Genomic DNA, 17,694 nt, shown 5'->3' on the forward strand with positions numbered 1-17,694 from the left:
AAATTCAATAAATTGAAAACATCTGCCTTGATATTGCTAATTAGTATGTGTTCCTGCTAATTAGTATGTGTTCCTGCTAATGATATACATAGGATAATTGTCATTACTGGCAGTCTCAGATGTCACTGGCCTGTCTCCAACAGTCAGCAGGCTATTGAGTGCTGACCTTCCCAATTAGAATCCTAGGGAACACAACTGAGCCTCAGGCTAGATATAGCTTAACACCTCTCTCAGGTGTTACCACAAACCTCCAGTACTGATGACACGTACAGGAAATTGCCAATCAACCAACCACTATAAGTACCTGCTCAATGCACTCCTCAAGCGCCTGAGTATAAATTTTGTCAATATTCTCCCACTCCAGGACTATACTAGGAAGTGTAGCATCTTTTTGTGTTTCCTCAACTCCTGTGTCCAGTCTCCTCGACAGTAGCACATCCATACCCACATTTCCATCTGCAGTGTTTTCGGGAGAGTCCTCATACCAGCTGCTTTCACGGAGAGAACCAAAAACACTTGGTTGCAAACTGGGTCCTCACTGAGCGGAATCCATATACTCTTTCAGGAATTTGATTGTGCCAATCCTGATATTAGTTATCGTCACCTGTGTGTGTAATCTGGTACACTTGCTATCTATCTCTGTCCTACAGGGTCACTGTTGTAACCACTTGTTTTCTGCCTCACAAGTGCCAACACCTATTTGTACCTTGTTGCACGCCACACGCTGTTCAAACAGTGCAAACACATCAGTGTACCTCCTTATATACTACACGCTGTTCAACCAGTGACAACACATCCATGTACCTTATTGCATGCTATGCACTATTCAACCAGTGCTAGAACCTCCGTGTACCCTATTGCACGCTATATGCTGTTCAACAAGTGCCAGCACCTCTGTGTAACTATGCGCTGTACAACCAGTGCCAATGCATCTGTGTCATTCGCTGCACATTGTTCAATAAGTGACAACACGTCTATGTATTTTATTGCACGCAATGCTCTGCCCAGTGCCTCCAAACTCTTTATACTCCGTTGCATGTTACCAAACCCCAACACTTCATGTACTCATCTGTACCTTCAGAATTTTTCCTACATGTCCGTTCCATCACCTCAGTGTATTCCAGTGAGACAACCTCTCTTTGGTTTGAATTCATACATCTTTCTATGTAAATGTCTTTTTGTAAATGTTTTTCTGTAAAATATTTTTATTTTGTTGACCAAATAAAACTTGTATATTTTATTATTGTTTAGGAACAAAAGAGAACGCTCATGGTATCGTAAATAATAAAATGCATTTAAATAGAAAATTGCATATTTATATATCTGTGTGATAACTGAGTGTGCCACATAGCAAATGTACCTTAGGAACATCCAAAAAGGATATGCCAATCAATAACACATCCAGAGTCCAAAATGACCATTATGTTGTATTATTTTAAAATATTTTTTTAAAGTTAAATGTATAATAATGTGTACATAAAACTAAATGTTCAAAGTTTATCAAATGTCTCAGCAAAGAAAGACTCAGTGCACCTGACTTTCTCTTTGTATGCTGGTTATGCAAGACAGATCTGGACCACAAGGTTAGCACTCATTGTTGTGCCAGAGGACAAATGTTAGAGCAGTGGTAAAGAGGATAGAAACTGTACGGTACAGTTACCATATGCGTTTTGTCCTTAGACTTCATCAGGAGTATAGCTTCCTGTACCTTACATTGTTCTTTTATAGTTTTGACAACTCAGAATTTTTCAGAGTTTTCAGAATTTTTTTTTTTTCATGTTAACAAAGAGGCTTTATCAACTAAAGAAGCTTTTTAGAAATCCATTTGTAAACAGTCTTTTGGGTACCTCTTTAACAGAATAGTTGGTTTAAAAATGTGGTGATTGTGGTTAGACAGTGTGATATGAACTACAATTGCATCTAAGGCTTATAAATTGGGCGTATAGCACATTGTTTTTCCATCTAGGAAGATGACAACTGGAGAAATATATTAAACCGTTGGCTACCTGTTTAAAAATGTGCTTAATGCCACCCAATTATTGTCATCTATTTCTAGTTGTCGGTGAAAAAATGCATTATGCATTTTGGATTTCAAAACAGATTTCAATTATTATTGTAAGAACAATTTTGAACAAATTAATTTATTTTATTTCGTGCTTATTATCCTATTATCATTTGTATTATGTAACTTTATTTACATTTATTTGAGTATTGTAAATTTATTGTAATTCCCATCCTTCCTTTAAAATATTCGCATAAGTAGAGGCAAATTTTGTCTCCGTTTTTGTACCTTAATTTTGAAGGTAAAACTGATCCAAAAACTTAAGTTATGTATTAAAATACATTTTATGCCATCTAATAAAACACTAATGCAAAATTGAATGTAATCTAATAAAATATTCTTAAATATTGTTAACATTTAAATCTTCACAGTTGCCAAGCCCTTGTCATGGAGTATAGAGATATACAGAGCCTGCACATCTGTTGTGATCCAAATAAAGCTATCCTGCCACATATATTCTTCAAGTGACTTCATGATGGCAGTTGAATCCTTACTTTAATATTTAAAATCTAAAACATATTGTTGCAAATGTAAAACCCAAAAATAATAGGTAGTCTTGGAGGACAGTCAAGGAGTGTTTTGCACTGTGGTAATATATTGGAATTACTGAGTGTTTAATATATAAATAATTTTACTCAGCCTCAGCAATGATTTTTTTATTAATTGACTGTATGTAAAAGACCAAACAATTTTGTTAAAAAAAATCTCACTTTGTCTAATGTAATGCATGTGTCAGAAATACTAGAATCCAGTCTGCCTTCTTGAGATAGTTAATATGATTTTGGACAATTAAAGAGAATGGAATTCTTTTGCACATGGAAAAAGTTTGGACACCTTTTTTGACATAGAGGCATTGAACATATGACATTATATTATGACAGCGGTAGAATCATGACTGCTTATTAAAAATTTTGGATTTACAAATTAAATTATTTAGCCCCTCACAGCCTTAATGAATGCATTGATATAGTACTTGGTATTCACTAAATTACCTATGTTTTCTACATATTTTGCTAATGGTTTAGTTAGATTTGTCATTTTAAATATTAGTTGCTACTAGCTGGATGTGTCAGTCTAGAAATCTAATAACATTAAATCTAATTTACGTATGCAAGCACAAATGTGTGCATATTTTAAGGTATATAATTTATTTAAGTAACATTTAATACATTTAATTCTATATATATTTTATATATGTTTTTATATTTAAAAAACATGTTTTTAAAGAATTAAATATTACAGCTCTGCAATTTTCCCCATTATCAATTATTATTTATATTTATTTTAATTTGTTTTCTCCACCATTTTTTCTGTCTTTTATTGCTTTCAAACACCATGATTAATTCTCACACTTGAAGTATAATAATAAATATTCTAGTGAGCAATACTTATTTAACACAATTTATAGGCATGTATACTTAATAATAAAATAGGTTTGTCTCTAGCAGTTTACTTCTTTTACTTTATTTCATCTGCTCTAGGTGATGTCCATCATTTAGTTTACTTGATTATTAAATCCTCTTATACTTGTGAAAATCACTACACCTTTTATATTATTATTATTATTATTATTATTATTATTATTATGTATTTATATGGTGCCACACTATATTCTATCCTCTTTACTTCTCCCTGCTGGGAATCTATTTATAATCTAAGCACTGTTTATTTTATCATGCATAATAAATTCACCTTCCTTATATTTTCACCACTTTCTGTATTGTGTATGTAAATACTTGTTTTATCACCCACTTCCTTTGTTCCGTCGTTCATTTTCTAGATCCTTATTATCATTTTGGCCACACACCTTCCATTGGGTTTCTTCTTTTTTTAAATGTCCATAATGAACACAAAATATAATTAATTTCACACTTTCAATAGAGCTAGGTGGATTACAACACTATTTATTATAATTTATTTACAGTGTTTTGAGTCCATCCTCTGGGAGGCCACACAGCCTGTTTGATTCCTGTTTATCTACCCCACTGGGAGTTAGTTGGTAGTTTTGGAATGATGTGTGCTAACCACCAAATAATAATCATCCATGTTACTATTCTAAGTATTCTAAGTATAGTTTAAACATCTTTCTCCACTTTTTGATTGTGAATCATTCCAAATGGCCAATTCAGGCTGTATTCTGCTAGTTTTGCCCAGTTTGTTTAATTACCCATTTACACAGACCAGTCAGACTATGTTACAACTCTGCCTGTTATTTGTATCTAGCCGCAGTACCTCATACCACCAGAGGTGCTGCTGTTCTGTTCCTGAACTTTTCTACATGCCTAAAGGAGTTAATCACCTTGCATTATGCCTAATTAGAACTGCACCTGGCGCACTGCTTTAAATACCTGCCTCAAGCTGTGCTCTAAACAGTTCATCCTTGTATACCTGGCTGCTGCTTGTGTTCCCCCTGTTCCAGTTTGATTCTGCTGATATTTGATCTCCCGTTGTGACCTTGGCCTGTTTACCATTTATGCTTGTCTGCTAGTGACCCCGAACCTTGCCTGAATACTGGATACTGCTTGACCTCTCGTTACCTTAGACCTTGGCCTGATTACCGGACTATGCAAGTTTGCTTGTGACATTTACTGTGCCTGGACTCTGTTTGCTTTCTGGACAAGACTTCTGCATCCTGGAATTGGGTAACTCACCCTTCTTATCCCTGCATTCAAACTATTAGCATTCTGTGGAACCTGTTATTTCTGTGTACCTTCCTGCCACACCTGTTAATGTTTATGTTGGGAGTTATACCTATTTATGAAAACCTGCATGTTTCTGGAACTGAATCCTTGCTTATATATTTTGCTGGAATAAAGACATTTGTATTATACTTCCGTGGCTGCTTGCTGAGTTTACTAGGAATCGTAACATGATGAACTGCCATACAATCTAGGCCTGCTGATTGCACGCCATCTGCTTAGTCCCGGGATTCCTAGTATTTTTGTATTGAACTCTGTGTTTGGCTATTGAGACCATGTCACTTAATCCACAACTACAAATACTGCAGATGGACATTATTCAGCTCCGTTATCAAATCATACAGGTATCCACTTTACTCCAAGAACTGCTTAAAACCCATCTTGCTGCTGTATTAAGTAGTTTCAACACTAATTTTGATTTTAAAGCAACAAACTCCTCTAATGAAAGCATGCAGACCGCAGAGAATCCTCCCAGAACTTTTTCTGACAGTGGTGCTGCATCTATGGTAATGCCAGCGGTCCCTACCATTAAGGATTCTAAATGACCCAGCTACCTGCGTCCCCATCTCACTGAGGAGGAACGATGGCGTAGAAGAATTGGTAAACTATGCCTTTACTGCGCCAGTGGCGAACATTTCTTACAAGGCTGTCCGCTCCGCAGACCACAACATCCTATGGAGCAACCTTCAATGTGCTCCTCTCCAGACCCTGGATTGTTCTGCACGTCACCTCCTCTTGCTTTACTTCAGCCTAATCTGCCAGTTCCAGTTGCCGCCTGTCCTGCGGTGGCAGTTCCAGTTGCCGCCTGTCCTGCGGTGGCAGTTCCAGTTGCCGCCTGTCCTGCGGTATCAGTTCCAGTTGCCGCCTGTCCTGCGGTGGCAGTTCCAGTTGCCGCCTGTCCTGCGGTGGCAGTTCCAGTTGCCGCCTGTCCTGCGGTGGCAGTTCCAGTTGCCGCCTGTCCTGCGGTGCCAGTTCCAGTTGCCGCCTGTCCTGCGGTGCCAGTTCCAGTTGCCGCCTGTCCTGCGGTGCCAGTTCCAGTTGCCGCCTGTCCTGCGGTGCCAGTTCCAGTTGCCGCCTGTCCTGCGGTCCAGCTAGAGTTGCCTGTCCATGCGGTCCAGCCCGAGTTGCCTGTCCATGCGGTCCAGCCCGAGTTGCCTGTCCATGCGGTCCAGCCCGAGTTGCCTGTCCATGCGGTCCAGCCCGAGTTGCCTGTCCATGCGGTCCAGCCCGAGTTGCCTGTCCATGCGGTCCAGCCCGAGTTGCCTGTCCATGCGGTCCAGCCCGAGTTGCCTGTCCATGCGGTCCAGCCCGAGTTGCCTGTCCATGCGGTCCAGCCCGAGTTGCCTGTCCATGCGGTCCAGCCCGAGTTACCACTTGGTACTGTCTGCTCTGAGGCATCTCGCAGTGCTGTCTGCTCTGAGGCATCTCGCAGTGCTGTCTGCTCTGAGGCATCTCGCAGTGCTGTCTGCTCTGAGGCATCTCGCAGTGCTGTCTGCTCTGAGGCATCTCGCAGTGCTGTCTGCTCTGAGGCATCTCGCAGTGCTGTCTGCTCTGAGGCATCTCGCAGTGCTGTCTGCTCTGAGGCATCTCACAGTGCAATCCAGTCAGAGTGCTGTGCCCAGTACGGGCTTCCCGTCAAGTGTGCCCAACTTGCCATCCTAGTCGGGGACTCCTGCTCTGCCATTCCAGTTGAGGACTCTCCAGAGACTGCTGCACAAGCTGGGTACTCTCCAGAGACTGCTATTGAGCCTGAATGCCCAAAAGCCTCTTCCGAGTCATCAGATCCTCCTCCAGTCTTCTTTGATGGAGACATCAAACAGTTTGTTACGGTACTCGAACTTTCCATGAAACCGTTTCAAGAATGTCCGGATTATTTTGTTGACCAATTTAACCAAGTGGGTTCAATTATTATGTGTTTTAGAGGGGAGCCACAAACCTGGGCCTTCTCATTACTAAATTCCGATGACCCCATTATTCATAATACCATGGACTTTGTTAATGCTGTTTATCAGAAGTACACTCCATCCACAGTCAAGTCATCTGATCACGATTTTTCTGTGCCCGTTCCAGCCTGTGCATCAGTTCCTGCACTTGTCCATAAGACCTCTATGAATGTGTCTTCCATCAGACAGTCTAGGTCACCTAGGGAGAAGGTTAACAAGAATGGAAAAACCTTTGCTTTGCCACTTCAGTCACAACAAACACCAACCTTGGTGACTGGCTTTTTGGGCATATCATCATCATCTGGTGATAAAATAAAAGGTCCTATCCCGACTCTAGGCTGGGACTCAGACTCTGAAAGTGAATTCCTTGAAGATACTAGAGACTTGGTGGACGAACGTGCCAATTCTTTTTTTGCTTTTGAGGAATTGGGTCTTCTCTGTACTACTTTGGCGAAGAGCCCAATTGTGTCTTCAGGAAGATCCCATAAAAAGAAAAAGAAGAGGAGGAAAACATGAAGGGAGTGTGTATGGAGCGTCTGGAATCCGCTCCTTAAAGGGGGGCTATGTTACAACTCTGCCTGTTATTTGTATCTAGCAGCAGTACCTCATACCACCAGAGGTGCTGCTGTTCTGTTCCTGAACTTTTCTACATGCCTGAAGGAGTTAATCATCTTGCATTATGCCTAATTAGAACTGCACCTGGCGCACTGCTTTAAATACCTGCCTCAAGCTGTGCTCTGAGCAGTTCATCCTTGTATACCTGGCTGCTGCTTGTGTTCCCCCTGTTCCAGTTTGATTCTGCTGATATTTGATCTCCCGTTGTGACCTTTGCCTGTTTACCATTTATGCTTGTCTGCTCGTGACCCCGAACCTTGCCTGAATACTGGATACTGCTTGACCTCTCGTTACCTTAGACCTTGGCCTGATTACCGGACTATGCAAGTTTGCTTGTGACATTTACTTTGCCTGGACTCTGTTTGCTTCCTGGACAAGACTTCTGCATCCTGGAATTGGGTAACTCACCCTTCTTATCCCTGTATTCAAACTATTAGCATTCTGTGGAACCTGTTATTTCTGTGTACCTTCCTGCCACACCTGTTAATGTTTATGTTGGGAGTTATACCTGTTTATGAAATCCCGCATGTTCCTGGAACTGAATCCTTGCTTATATATTTTGCTGGAATAAAGACATTTGTATTATACTTCTGTGGCTGCTTGCTGAGTTTACTAGGAATCGTAACAGATTAATTTGTGTTGAAAACTATATATGAACACTGTCAGGTTTGGGAGGACGACAGGTCCCTGACACACTGTTACAAGCAGCACTAGCCTTCTGGTCGATACCTGCTTTGCACAGTCAGCCTACGATGAGGATGCCATGTGCGCAGTTTCACTTTGACATCAGATAATCTATTAGTATTTAGTTTTTTTGTGAATTTTTTATACCTTTTTACCTATTATAAATTATTTTAAAATACTGAACCAGGATGGCCTTTTTGGGCCTCTTTATTTTTTTAGGATGTTTTAATGATTAGGGCATATCTCCATTGGAAGTGCCTAAAGTGGATTTGCTGTGCGGAACACTCCGCTATCTCCCATATAAGCAGCCTTTTTTTCTTATATAAGTACACAATTTTATATTTAATTATACTTGGTATCTTTAGGTTCTACACCATAAGAGCTCTCTTGATCAATATGCTGTTGTTTGTGGATTCTCTAAAGAGAAGCTGACATAATCTAACAGTCTTGATACATCTTGTATTTATTCATTAATTGCTAATGTATAATACAATTGGTGATCTAATTGCTAAACTGTGAGGAGTAATCTATAACCTTGTATATTTTATTGTTTAGATGGGCACATATAATGTGTGCAATTGCTGTTCCAGAAGTCAGATTTGAAAATGTTATGGAGAGATCTCAAATAAACACAAGCAGAATTCCTCTTGAGAGATTAAAATTGGTGAGTATACATGAAATACATGTTCTGTGACCGAAAAAACTGAAATGTAAGATGGTAAACTTAAACTACCTTTAAAAGAAATACTTTAGTTGGTTTGGGAAGCAGATGCATTGCTTGCATGAAACATGCACTTTTGCTTTTGTTTTGTTTTTCAGCATACTTAAATGAATCAAATAAAGCTGGTAAATAAGTTAGTATTGCACCATATCCCAGCATTTTAGGACAGTATGGAATTTGTCCTGAGAAATGGCACCCAAAATTCCAGTGCAGGACTCCTATCTTCCGTTATATATTATAAGTTGCTTTCATGTTTGCCAGGTTATTGTGCGTCCTATAACTAGAATCCAGTGAAACCCCAGTTTTAAATAGATTTGTTCACTAACCCCGTGTTTTTGTTTTGGTTTTGGATCTGTATTAACTTCATGTTTTGGTTTTGGAAAAACCACCCTTGCGTGTTTTGGTTTAGTTTTGGATCTGTATTTTTTAGAAAAATTACTAAAATATGCTAAAACCACATCATTTTGCTCTTTTTTTGTTCCTACATTATTATGAACCTCTATAGCGCTAATTCCCAGTCAATTTTGAACACCTCACAGGTCACAATATTATTTTCATCCACTTTCAGCCAAAGACTGCAGCGAGCTGGCTGGATGCTAAGCGACAGAGCAATGACACAAACTCGCGGCAGTTCATAGCACATCTAGGAAACATTGTCACACAGCAGTGGCAGAAAACAAAAGTGGTGCAAGATGGAATTGTCATTGGGACCTCCCACCCATATGTTAAAAAATTCAACAAAGTCACACAGAAACAGGAGGGGTAGCAGGTACAGTTTAACAAAGCAAGCACTTAAGCGACTTTTGAAAAAGCAGCTAGAAAAATTGAAGGAGGACATGAAACAAGACAATTCGGACTTGTAGATCAAGTACTTTATACACTTTGCCAGGATCCTAGAGTTATCAACATCTTGAAATCGGATCACTACATTTTGGCAATTGTGCATGATCCTATGTTTAAGAGCTATGTCTTCTCTTTCTTTCCAACTGACCCAAATCTCAAGAGATGCAATGAGCTCCTGGTCAGCAAGCTGACAGCTCAAGTGGTACATGACACAACGACGTCTCCTCCCTCAGTTTCTTTGGCAACTGGTGCTAGGAAAAAACTTAGGTTTCTCAAGAAACCTAATGGTGATGCAGATGAGTGACAAGAACACTGCTACCTCTGTTTCTGTGTGACCAATTTCATAGAGACTGGAGAGTGACAAGAACAATGTGACTGAAGAGTGACACGAACACTGCCACCCCTCCTGTTTCTGTATGAACGATGGCATAGAGCAATGTGACTGGAGACTGATAAGAAGAACATTGACTTCCCTCCTGTTTCAGTGTGAGCTATGGCACAGTACAATGTCACTGGATACTGCCAAGAACACTGCCACCCCTCCTCTTTCTGTTTTAGCTATGATGCTGGCCAACTGCACTGGAGACTGGCAAGAACGCTGCTACCCCTTCTGTGTCTCTGTGTGAAATGGTGCTGGATCTCCGTGGATGGCGGTACTTATAGAATCCAAAATTTGCAAGATCCGATGATGCAACAATGATGATGTTTTACCTCGCTTTCAGTTCAGAGGGCGCGAAAGTACTAAGCCGAGGCTGATCTGCGAAGTTCGGATGGTCTCGGTTTTTGGAAAACTGAGTCCGAGCATCTCTAGTTTTAAATCCTTCCGGAAAAATCGACGGATGATACATTTACCCCTCCATGTAATCTGTCTGTCTATTTTATCAAAAGAAGGAGATAGAGGTGGAGATTAGGGTGAAAAATGAAGGATATTATGCCTGGTCTTTTCATTATCTAATCGAAGATGTCAAACTATAAGCGTTTTTTTTGGACTCCTGTATCTTAAACTACCAAATATTTCAATAGGCAAACATTATTATGTTATATCCAGTAGTAAGGCTAGGTGCACTCTGCAAAAATTTTACAACTGATGTGCTATCTACAATGACTTTCCCTTCGACCGAAGGTCAGATTGCTAGGACAATTAATTCGTACACACTAGTCACGTTTTAGACGATTAACAGAAAGACCGACCATCCAGGAAACGACTTTCCACCACCATATTGTCGTGAGCAAAGATTAGAAGTTTGTACACACTTAAACATCTATGTAACGATATCCCCAAGAAATTTAAATAAGGGGCAGAGTATATTCAATAGTAACCACCCCAAACCTCATAAAAAAGTGAAGGCAACACGTTTTCTTCATACATTCCCTAGCTACATCTATAGGAAACACACGAACGTGTGTTATATACAAAAATGTATTTAATTATGTAGGCAGACAAATGTAATACTCATATTTAACCTTTTTATTAATGTGTATTGAGTGTACAATCAAGTGAAATATAGCTATAATTAAGGAGATAGACATAAGCAATACACCTATAAATAAAACTACACGGACAAAGGTTTATAATTAAACTGGCAGATATATGCTATACGCATTAATTGCATAGATTATAAGCTTGCGAGCAGGATTCTCTTACCTCTCTGTCTGTATGTATTACCCAGTATTGTTTTATTAATGTTTGTTCCCAATTGTAAAGCACTACGGAATTTGCTGGCGCTATATAAATAAATGATGATGTTGATGATTAATGCAATTGATGCCTGCTATTGTTTTACTGCTAGAAGCACCTAATTACAAAAGGAGTCACAGTTCGCGGAACTATCGGCACTTTGTCGTGGATCAATCAGAAAATTATACACACTACATGATTGTTAGGTAGATTGATCGGAAAATATTAAACAGTCCGACCAACTAAATGAGCCAACAATCAACACTTTAGCACGACTTTCGACCATCGCGTCACTATGCACACTAACCCCAGCGATCATATGTCGAATGATTTGTCCGATTATTGGACGAAAACGCTTCAGTGTGTACCTAGCCTTAAGACTGATTACTTTGAATACACAAGCAAGTAAACTACCCGGCCACATCCTCAATTGTCCTAAGTCCAATCCCCAATACAGATAAATGTGACCTGACCATTTTTCTCATCCGGGACAATTATGATTTTAAACGATTCAGAAAAGCTGTCACAGGTAACACTTTATTAACAAGACTGTTGAACTACAGTAGGAAAATATCAAAATGTGATATTTGTCATTGCCTTAATGTTATGTTACAACATATTGGCAAACCTCCCAACCCTGTGAATATTCAAATTGGGGGACAGCTCCAAAAGGAGTCCTGTCTGTGTCACAATATGGATGTTTCTATGTCATGCTTAGGACTATAGTCATGGTGTACCAGGCATGGTTATACATCCCAGGGGTATGCTCTGCGCTCTATAGTGCTTGGTCATCCCCAACATTTCTCCTGTCCACAAAAGTCACCCTTCACTTGCCACGGGAATCAGAGACATCTTTACACAGCACTGGCTTATCAAGTTGCCTCCTAACTTCCTGCAAGTTGGGACAAATGTGCAGACAGCGGAATAGCAGGACAGTCTACTCAAGTAGGGGCTGTCCTGCCTGAATTGGGACAATTGGGATGCATGTGTTAGAAACCAATGCATCTACAATTAAAAGAGAACAAGTATTCTTACATTTTGTGTGGGGTTTTTTTTGTGGGGGGGGGGGGGGTGGCTGTACTTTCCTCTCTATAAGAATAGATCTGCTTACTAAGAAAATCAAAATATTGCCACTTGTAATTTTATCAAAAATATTGATCAATAAATAAATTGTAGTTGTAGTATATGTGAAGATTGTAGAATTCTGGTAACTCCTAGTACAATTATCATTTATAATTTTTTGTATTCATATGTACTTATAGGGGCCATGTGTAAGATGTGTATCCACTATACATTTATATTGCGCAAATGCCCTTATTTATTAGGATAGCATGTCTAAACTGGAAATGCAAAGTATCTTTTCCAGCACAACAAATCACTGTGCAATTTGAAGTGTGTGAGTATACCTAGCCCACACTAGAGACACCCGTATCTACCCAAGTATTCTGTAAATTTTGCACCTCTTCACAGATGCTACCATCTTGATAGTAAGGTCCAGGCAAATTTATACAAAAATAGGTGCATTATATCACATTTTTGCAGCCTTAATTTTTTGAGATTCTTACTTTTTTCATTTTAGTAACACGTAAAGAAAACCTATAGCAATATATTTCATACTATATTTTATTTTTATTTGTTTTATTCATTATATATTCACTGGTAACAGTACCCAGCCATTTTAATATGCCTTATTTCCTAAAAGTTTATGAACATTTAAATTTTACAGTATAGTAATGTAATCCTACCCTTTTACTAGATGCTCTGCACAGCTAACATTTTCATTCATTCTCATTGAAGGTTGGTAGCTATGATTGTTATAGAACAGAATTTCTCAACCCCATACTCAACTAACCCCAAAATGTCATGTTCTGTATTTTATGGCAGCAAATGGGGTTAATCACAGAGTCAACCTATTAGATTAATCCACTTGTGCATGATCAAATTGGATCAATCACATTCTGTACATATTAGTAATATGTTAAACATATAACATATAATTTAACATGTTTTACATTGATATTCTTGACATGAGACTATGAATATACAACAACCTTGGAATCCAATTATAGTAAAGTGTTCCACCCTTTCCCACCCGGAAACATTTACTACTAAAGTCTGTGGAAAATGCCAGAGGTTTTCAGAAGTCTTTCCTTGTTAAAATATTTACAAACCAATGCAAAGGATATGAGTGAACAACATTGATGACATTTTTAAAATTTTTCATCGATAACACATGGAACATAATTTAAAGGTATAGCTCCAAACGAAAAAAAAAACGTGAAAAAAAGGCATGTTTCCTCACCACCCCAACCTCTCGATACTCTTGAAGTGTTGTAGATGATAACCAAGGGGCTTAACCACACATTGCAAACCATTCCAAATAGATAGGTCTAACTGCCCCTACAAATTAATCTTGTTAGTAGTTTGTAAACATAAAAAGGAGGACAATGTGAATGGGGTTGCAAAGGGTTGAAGGAAACGGTTTGAGGGAAAAAAGAAGGGATCTAAGAGACCATGGAAATCTTGTTAGGGGAAGTCTAGTAGTCATTGCGATTTAGCTGGAATTTATATTTGTAATAGTTTACCTGTTTCACACTCCTGATCACAGCACTCACTTGTTTAATTCCTGCTTGGTGCTGCAATCATGTAACTCTGGGCAAGGAGTTTGAAACTCCCTGCACTATATTAGATCCACTCTGACACACTGTCTGTCAGAGCAACAAGTTACTAACCCCTGCTTCTGGCTCCTGCTGTGCTTTCTGTTTTTCGCTCATAATGAATTTCTCTTGGCTTGTCTGACTACATTTTCTGGATTTAACTCTTGTGCTGCTTTATTCAGTGTGTATGCGACCCGGTTTGTTTTCTGACTTCCCTTTTTGGATGTACTTGGCACTACGTACTTCAGTGTGTGTCCAACCCAGCTTGTTCACTGACTTCGCTTTCTGGATTGTCCTTGGCTTGGCGCATCCGACTCAGCTTGGTATATTGACCTCTACCTCTGTACCTGCCTGTGTTTATCCAGCTGCATCCATCCATCTACCCTCTATTACATCAGGAGACTAGCCTAAGGACCGCAACCTGCGCACTCATGGCAGCGAAATCCATCCTGCCTTGCGGCGGTTCTTGGTGAAGACTGGGGAGGGTCCGTTAGACTCCACTCCTTAGGAAGACCTACGCCAATCCTGATTGATACTTGCTCTCAGTGACCATAGCAATATTGAGCTATTTGTACATAAGTCAATATTTCAATATTTAGAAGCCTGGATTATCTGGGGCCTCCCCTCCACACACCATAATTTCTTTGGACATGAAGATCACCCCTTTCCAGAATGGTGGGAGTTTTAAACACTCCCACCATAAGTGTAAAACTGTCATCTGCTGGTTTTCCTCTTAACTCATCAACTGCTCCTTTTCAGTCTCTACACCCAACTCTACCCGCACCACCCCCTACCTCTCTTGCCTTATTATATACTACTGTAAATGTCATGTACGGAGCTGCAGACCTTTTGTTGTTGCCTTATAAATAAAAGAATATAAAAGATTATAATAAGAATAAAGTGGGAGTCCCTGTGTCGCTGTGTCGCACCTCTAGCAGTTACCTGCTGGACCGCCCTGCCACTGGCCTTCTCCTCCACTGGCCACAGAGACAAAGGTGAGGCCCCAACCAAAGCAACTCCCATTGTAAATAAGCAATTCATTAAGTATTTGAATAATTCATACATTGTGAATTAAAATACATTAAGGATAAAAATCAGGATAGGCACACATCTTATTTTTCTAAACACTTAATTCAATAAATATTGAATAAAATCACTATTGTTTCAGTTCCTTTAACTTAAACACTGCACCTGAAGAAAGTTAGGAATACTGAAAGGTTCATTGGGCATTACTGTGTAACAGTATTTCTGCGTTTTTTTGCATTAAATGTTTATTTTTTTTACTTCTGCTGGTCTGTTCATTTCTTTGAACATTTAAGATTATATACACACCTCAAAAGTATGTAAAATGCAGTGAGAGATGTATCTTCCCTAACAAGCTGTGTTTTATAGTATAGTTTTGTCGATTCTTAAACCACATTGTTTAGTGTGGCACAGTTTCAATAGTCCTGTTTTACCTACCTTTCCTAACAAGTTTAAAATGCTTTGCTTACAATTTTGATGTGTGTATGCTTGAGTAGCAAAGGTAAAATTTGCAGTAATTACATTATTTTCGTAAATTAATTATTAATTCAACAGGCCATGGCCACCTAAGGCAACATTAAACGCCTTATTTCATGGATCTCGTCAATAGTTTGATTTTGAGGGAGTACACATTGTGGGGATTTGCTGCAATCCGAATGCTAACATATTTAGTAGGGTCATTCATTATTCAAATGGAAATGCCTTCAGTGGGATAATGTTAGTATGACTATTAATCAGTAAAAATGCATTCCTCGTTAAGCCCAAAAAATTTATAAAATCTGCGTAATATGTCAAATATATAGGGGTTCCCCTTTCACAATGACCTTATTACAATGACCTTATTAAAAACCTTCACTAGCAAGGAAAACACTGATAAAAATCAGGGCCTGCTGCTTCCCTAACTTAAGTTGATTAATTTATTTGTCTTCTTAGTCATTTGCCTTCCAAAGCGTCCAACAACAAAGTTTTCTCACCAGAAACATGAGATGGGTTTTCAGACACTGGAGTTATTCAACTATACTCTTTTAATTTGGCTTTCTCAAAAGCGTATTAAAATTAGATTTTAATATGCTTATTGCATATTGAAATGAAATCTTCTTGATTAAATGGAAATCACTACTAGTGATCTCATCCTTCTATCATTTGGAGAGACCTTGCCATAATAAAGCTACTAGAGGCTCATTTTTACAGCCAGTTTTGGAAGCAAGTCTGCCAACTATGTTCCATCCTTATAAAGCTCTTTTTGGAAAACATTGTGTGCAGGGGGGGGTGCTGGGGTGCCATGAGGGGGGGGGGGGGCGACGATCAAATCATTGGTGGTCAGTGGCAGCAACAGGCAGCCAATGGTGAGGCTGCCTGTTGCTGATTGGCCTCAGACAGGAAGTGCTCACTTCACTTCCTGTCTGAGCAGTGAGGAGCGATGCACTTAAAGGTAAGTGAGAGGTGCTGGTGTGTGTGTGTGTGTGTGTGTGTGTGTGTGTGTGTGTGTTGACAAGGGGGCTTGTGGCAGTATAATGTGTGTGTTGACAAGGGGGCTTGTGGCAGTATAATGTGTGTGTAATGGCACGGGGCTTGTGACAAGGTAGTGTGTGTGTGATGCACGGGGCTTGTGGCAATGTAGTGTGTGTGTGATGCACGGGGCTTGTGGCAATGTAGTGTGTGTGTGTGTGGTGGTACAGGGCTTGTGGCAATGTAGTGTGTGTGTGATGGCATGGGACTGTCACGGTTGGCTTATGGGAAATTGATCCCTATGCTCTGCTGTACTTGGCTTAGCCCACCCACAGGCGCAGAGTCTAACAGGCAGGTGGTTTTCACCAGGAACCCCCGCAAGGAGGTAAGGTTTTAGCGGCAGGTCGCGGTCCTGTGAGTGGGTGAACAGCAGAACGGTGTGAAGGAGCCAGGTAACACGGGTAGAAACAAATGAGGCACAAGGAGTATAGATGTCCTATGGTACAACGAGGAAAAGCTGAGGCTGTGACAATGGTGTATCCAATGGTGATTGGTAGAGATACTGGAACAACGGGAGTACAGCACTGGAGTATGCTGAGCACACACGGGAAAGCAGATGTAGCTGAGGGAGAACAGCCAATGAGTCTCCAAGGCAGTTGCGGCTCACAGTGATAGCGGTTAGAGAACTGGAGCTGTCACGATGAAGTACATCAGAGATGGTATAGAAGTACTAGAGCAGCAATAGTTCAGTACAGCAGGAGACTGAGAGTAAACTTGACGTGGTGAATGTAACTCGTAGTAACAGCCGATGAGACACAGTAGTAGTAGCGGCTCTGAGTGGTGGCGGTGAGAGAACTGGAGCTGTCACGATAAGGTACACTGGAGATGGTAATATCAGTTTTGGAGCAGCAATAGTTCGACATAGCAGGAGACTGAGAGCAGACTGGAACACAGGCAAACCACGAGGAGAACAGGAACCAGAACCACAGGCTACAGGAAGTGAGCTTGAAAAACAGGCATCAGACAGGTGAATCCAGGAGATTTAAATAGTGCTCCAGAAGTGCTTAGCCAATGAAAAAGAGGGAGGAGGTCCTGAAGTGCAATAGGCTTGCACCTGCACAGATCTGAATATAGCTGAATGAATGAATGAAGTCTGATGCTGGAACATGGCAGGTTCCAGATAAATGAAATGCGGGTAACGGGACAGGTACTACTTGCGGGACCGAAGCGTTACAGGGACTTGTGGCAATGTAGTACGTGTGTGTGATGGCACGGGGCTTGTGGCAATGTAGTGTGTGTGTGTGTGATGGCATGGAGCTT

General features: G+C 40.1%; 1 protein-coding gene and 1 long non-coding RNA gene across 2 annotated transcripts in view; one reads left to right on the forward strand and one right to left on the reverse strand.

Moving 5' to 3' along the window:
• KDM4C (lysine demethylase 4C) overlaps positions 1 to 17,694 on the forward strand; it is a 458,533-nt gene that overhangs the window by 371,797 nt on the left and 69,042 nt on the right. The window contains exon 17 of the mRNA XM_075209347.1: positions 8,559 to 8,667. Coding sequence (XP_075065448.1) covers positions 8,559 to 8,667 — 109 coding nt within the window. The remainder of the gene's footprint in view (positions 1 to 8,558; positions 8,668 to 17,694) is intronic.
• Positions 1 to 17,694, reverse strand: part of LOC142152597 (uncharacterized) — a 46,051-nt gene that overhangs the window by 24,740 nt on the left and 3,617 nt on the right. The gene's annotated exons all lie outside the window — the stretch shown is intronic.

The sequence above is a fragment of the Mixophyes fleayi genome, chromosome 1 (assembly GCF_038048845.1).
Source record: "Mixophyes fleayi isolate aMixFle1 chromosome 1, aMixFle1.hap1, whole genome shotgun sequence".
Classification (NCBI taxonomy): domain Eukaryota; kingdom Metazoa; phylum Chordata; class Amphibia; order Anura; family Limnodynastidae; genus Mixophyes; species Mixophyes fleayi.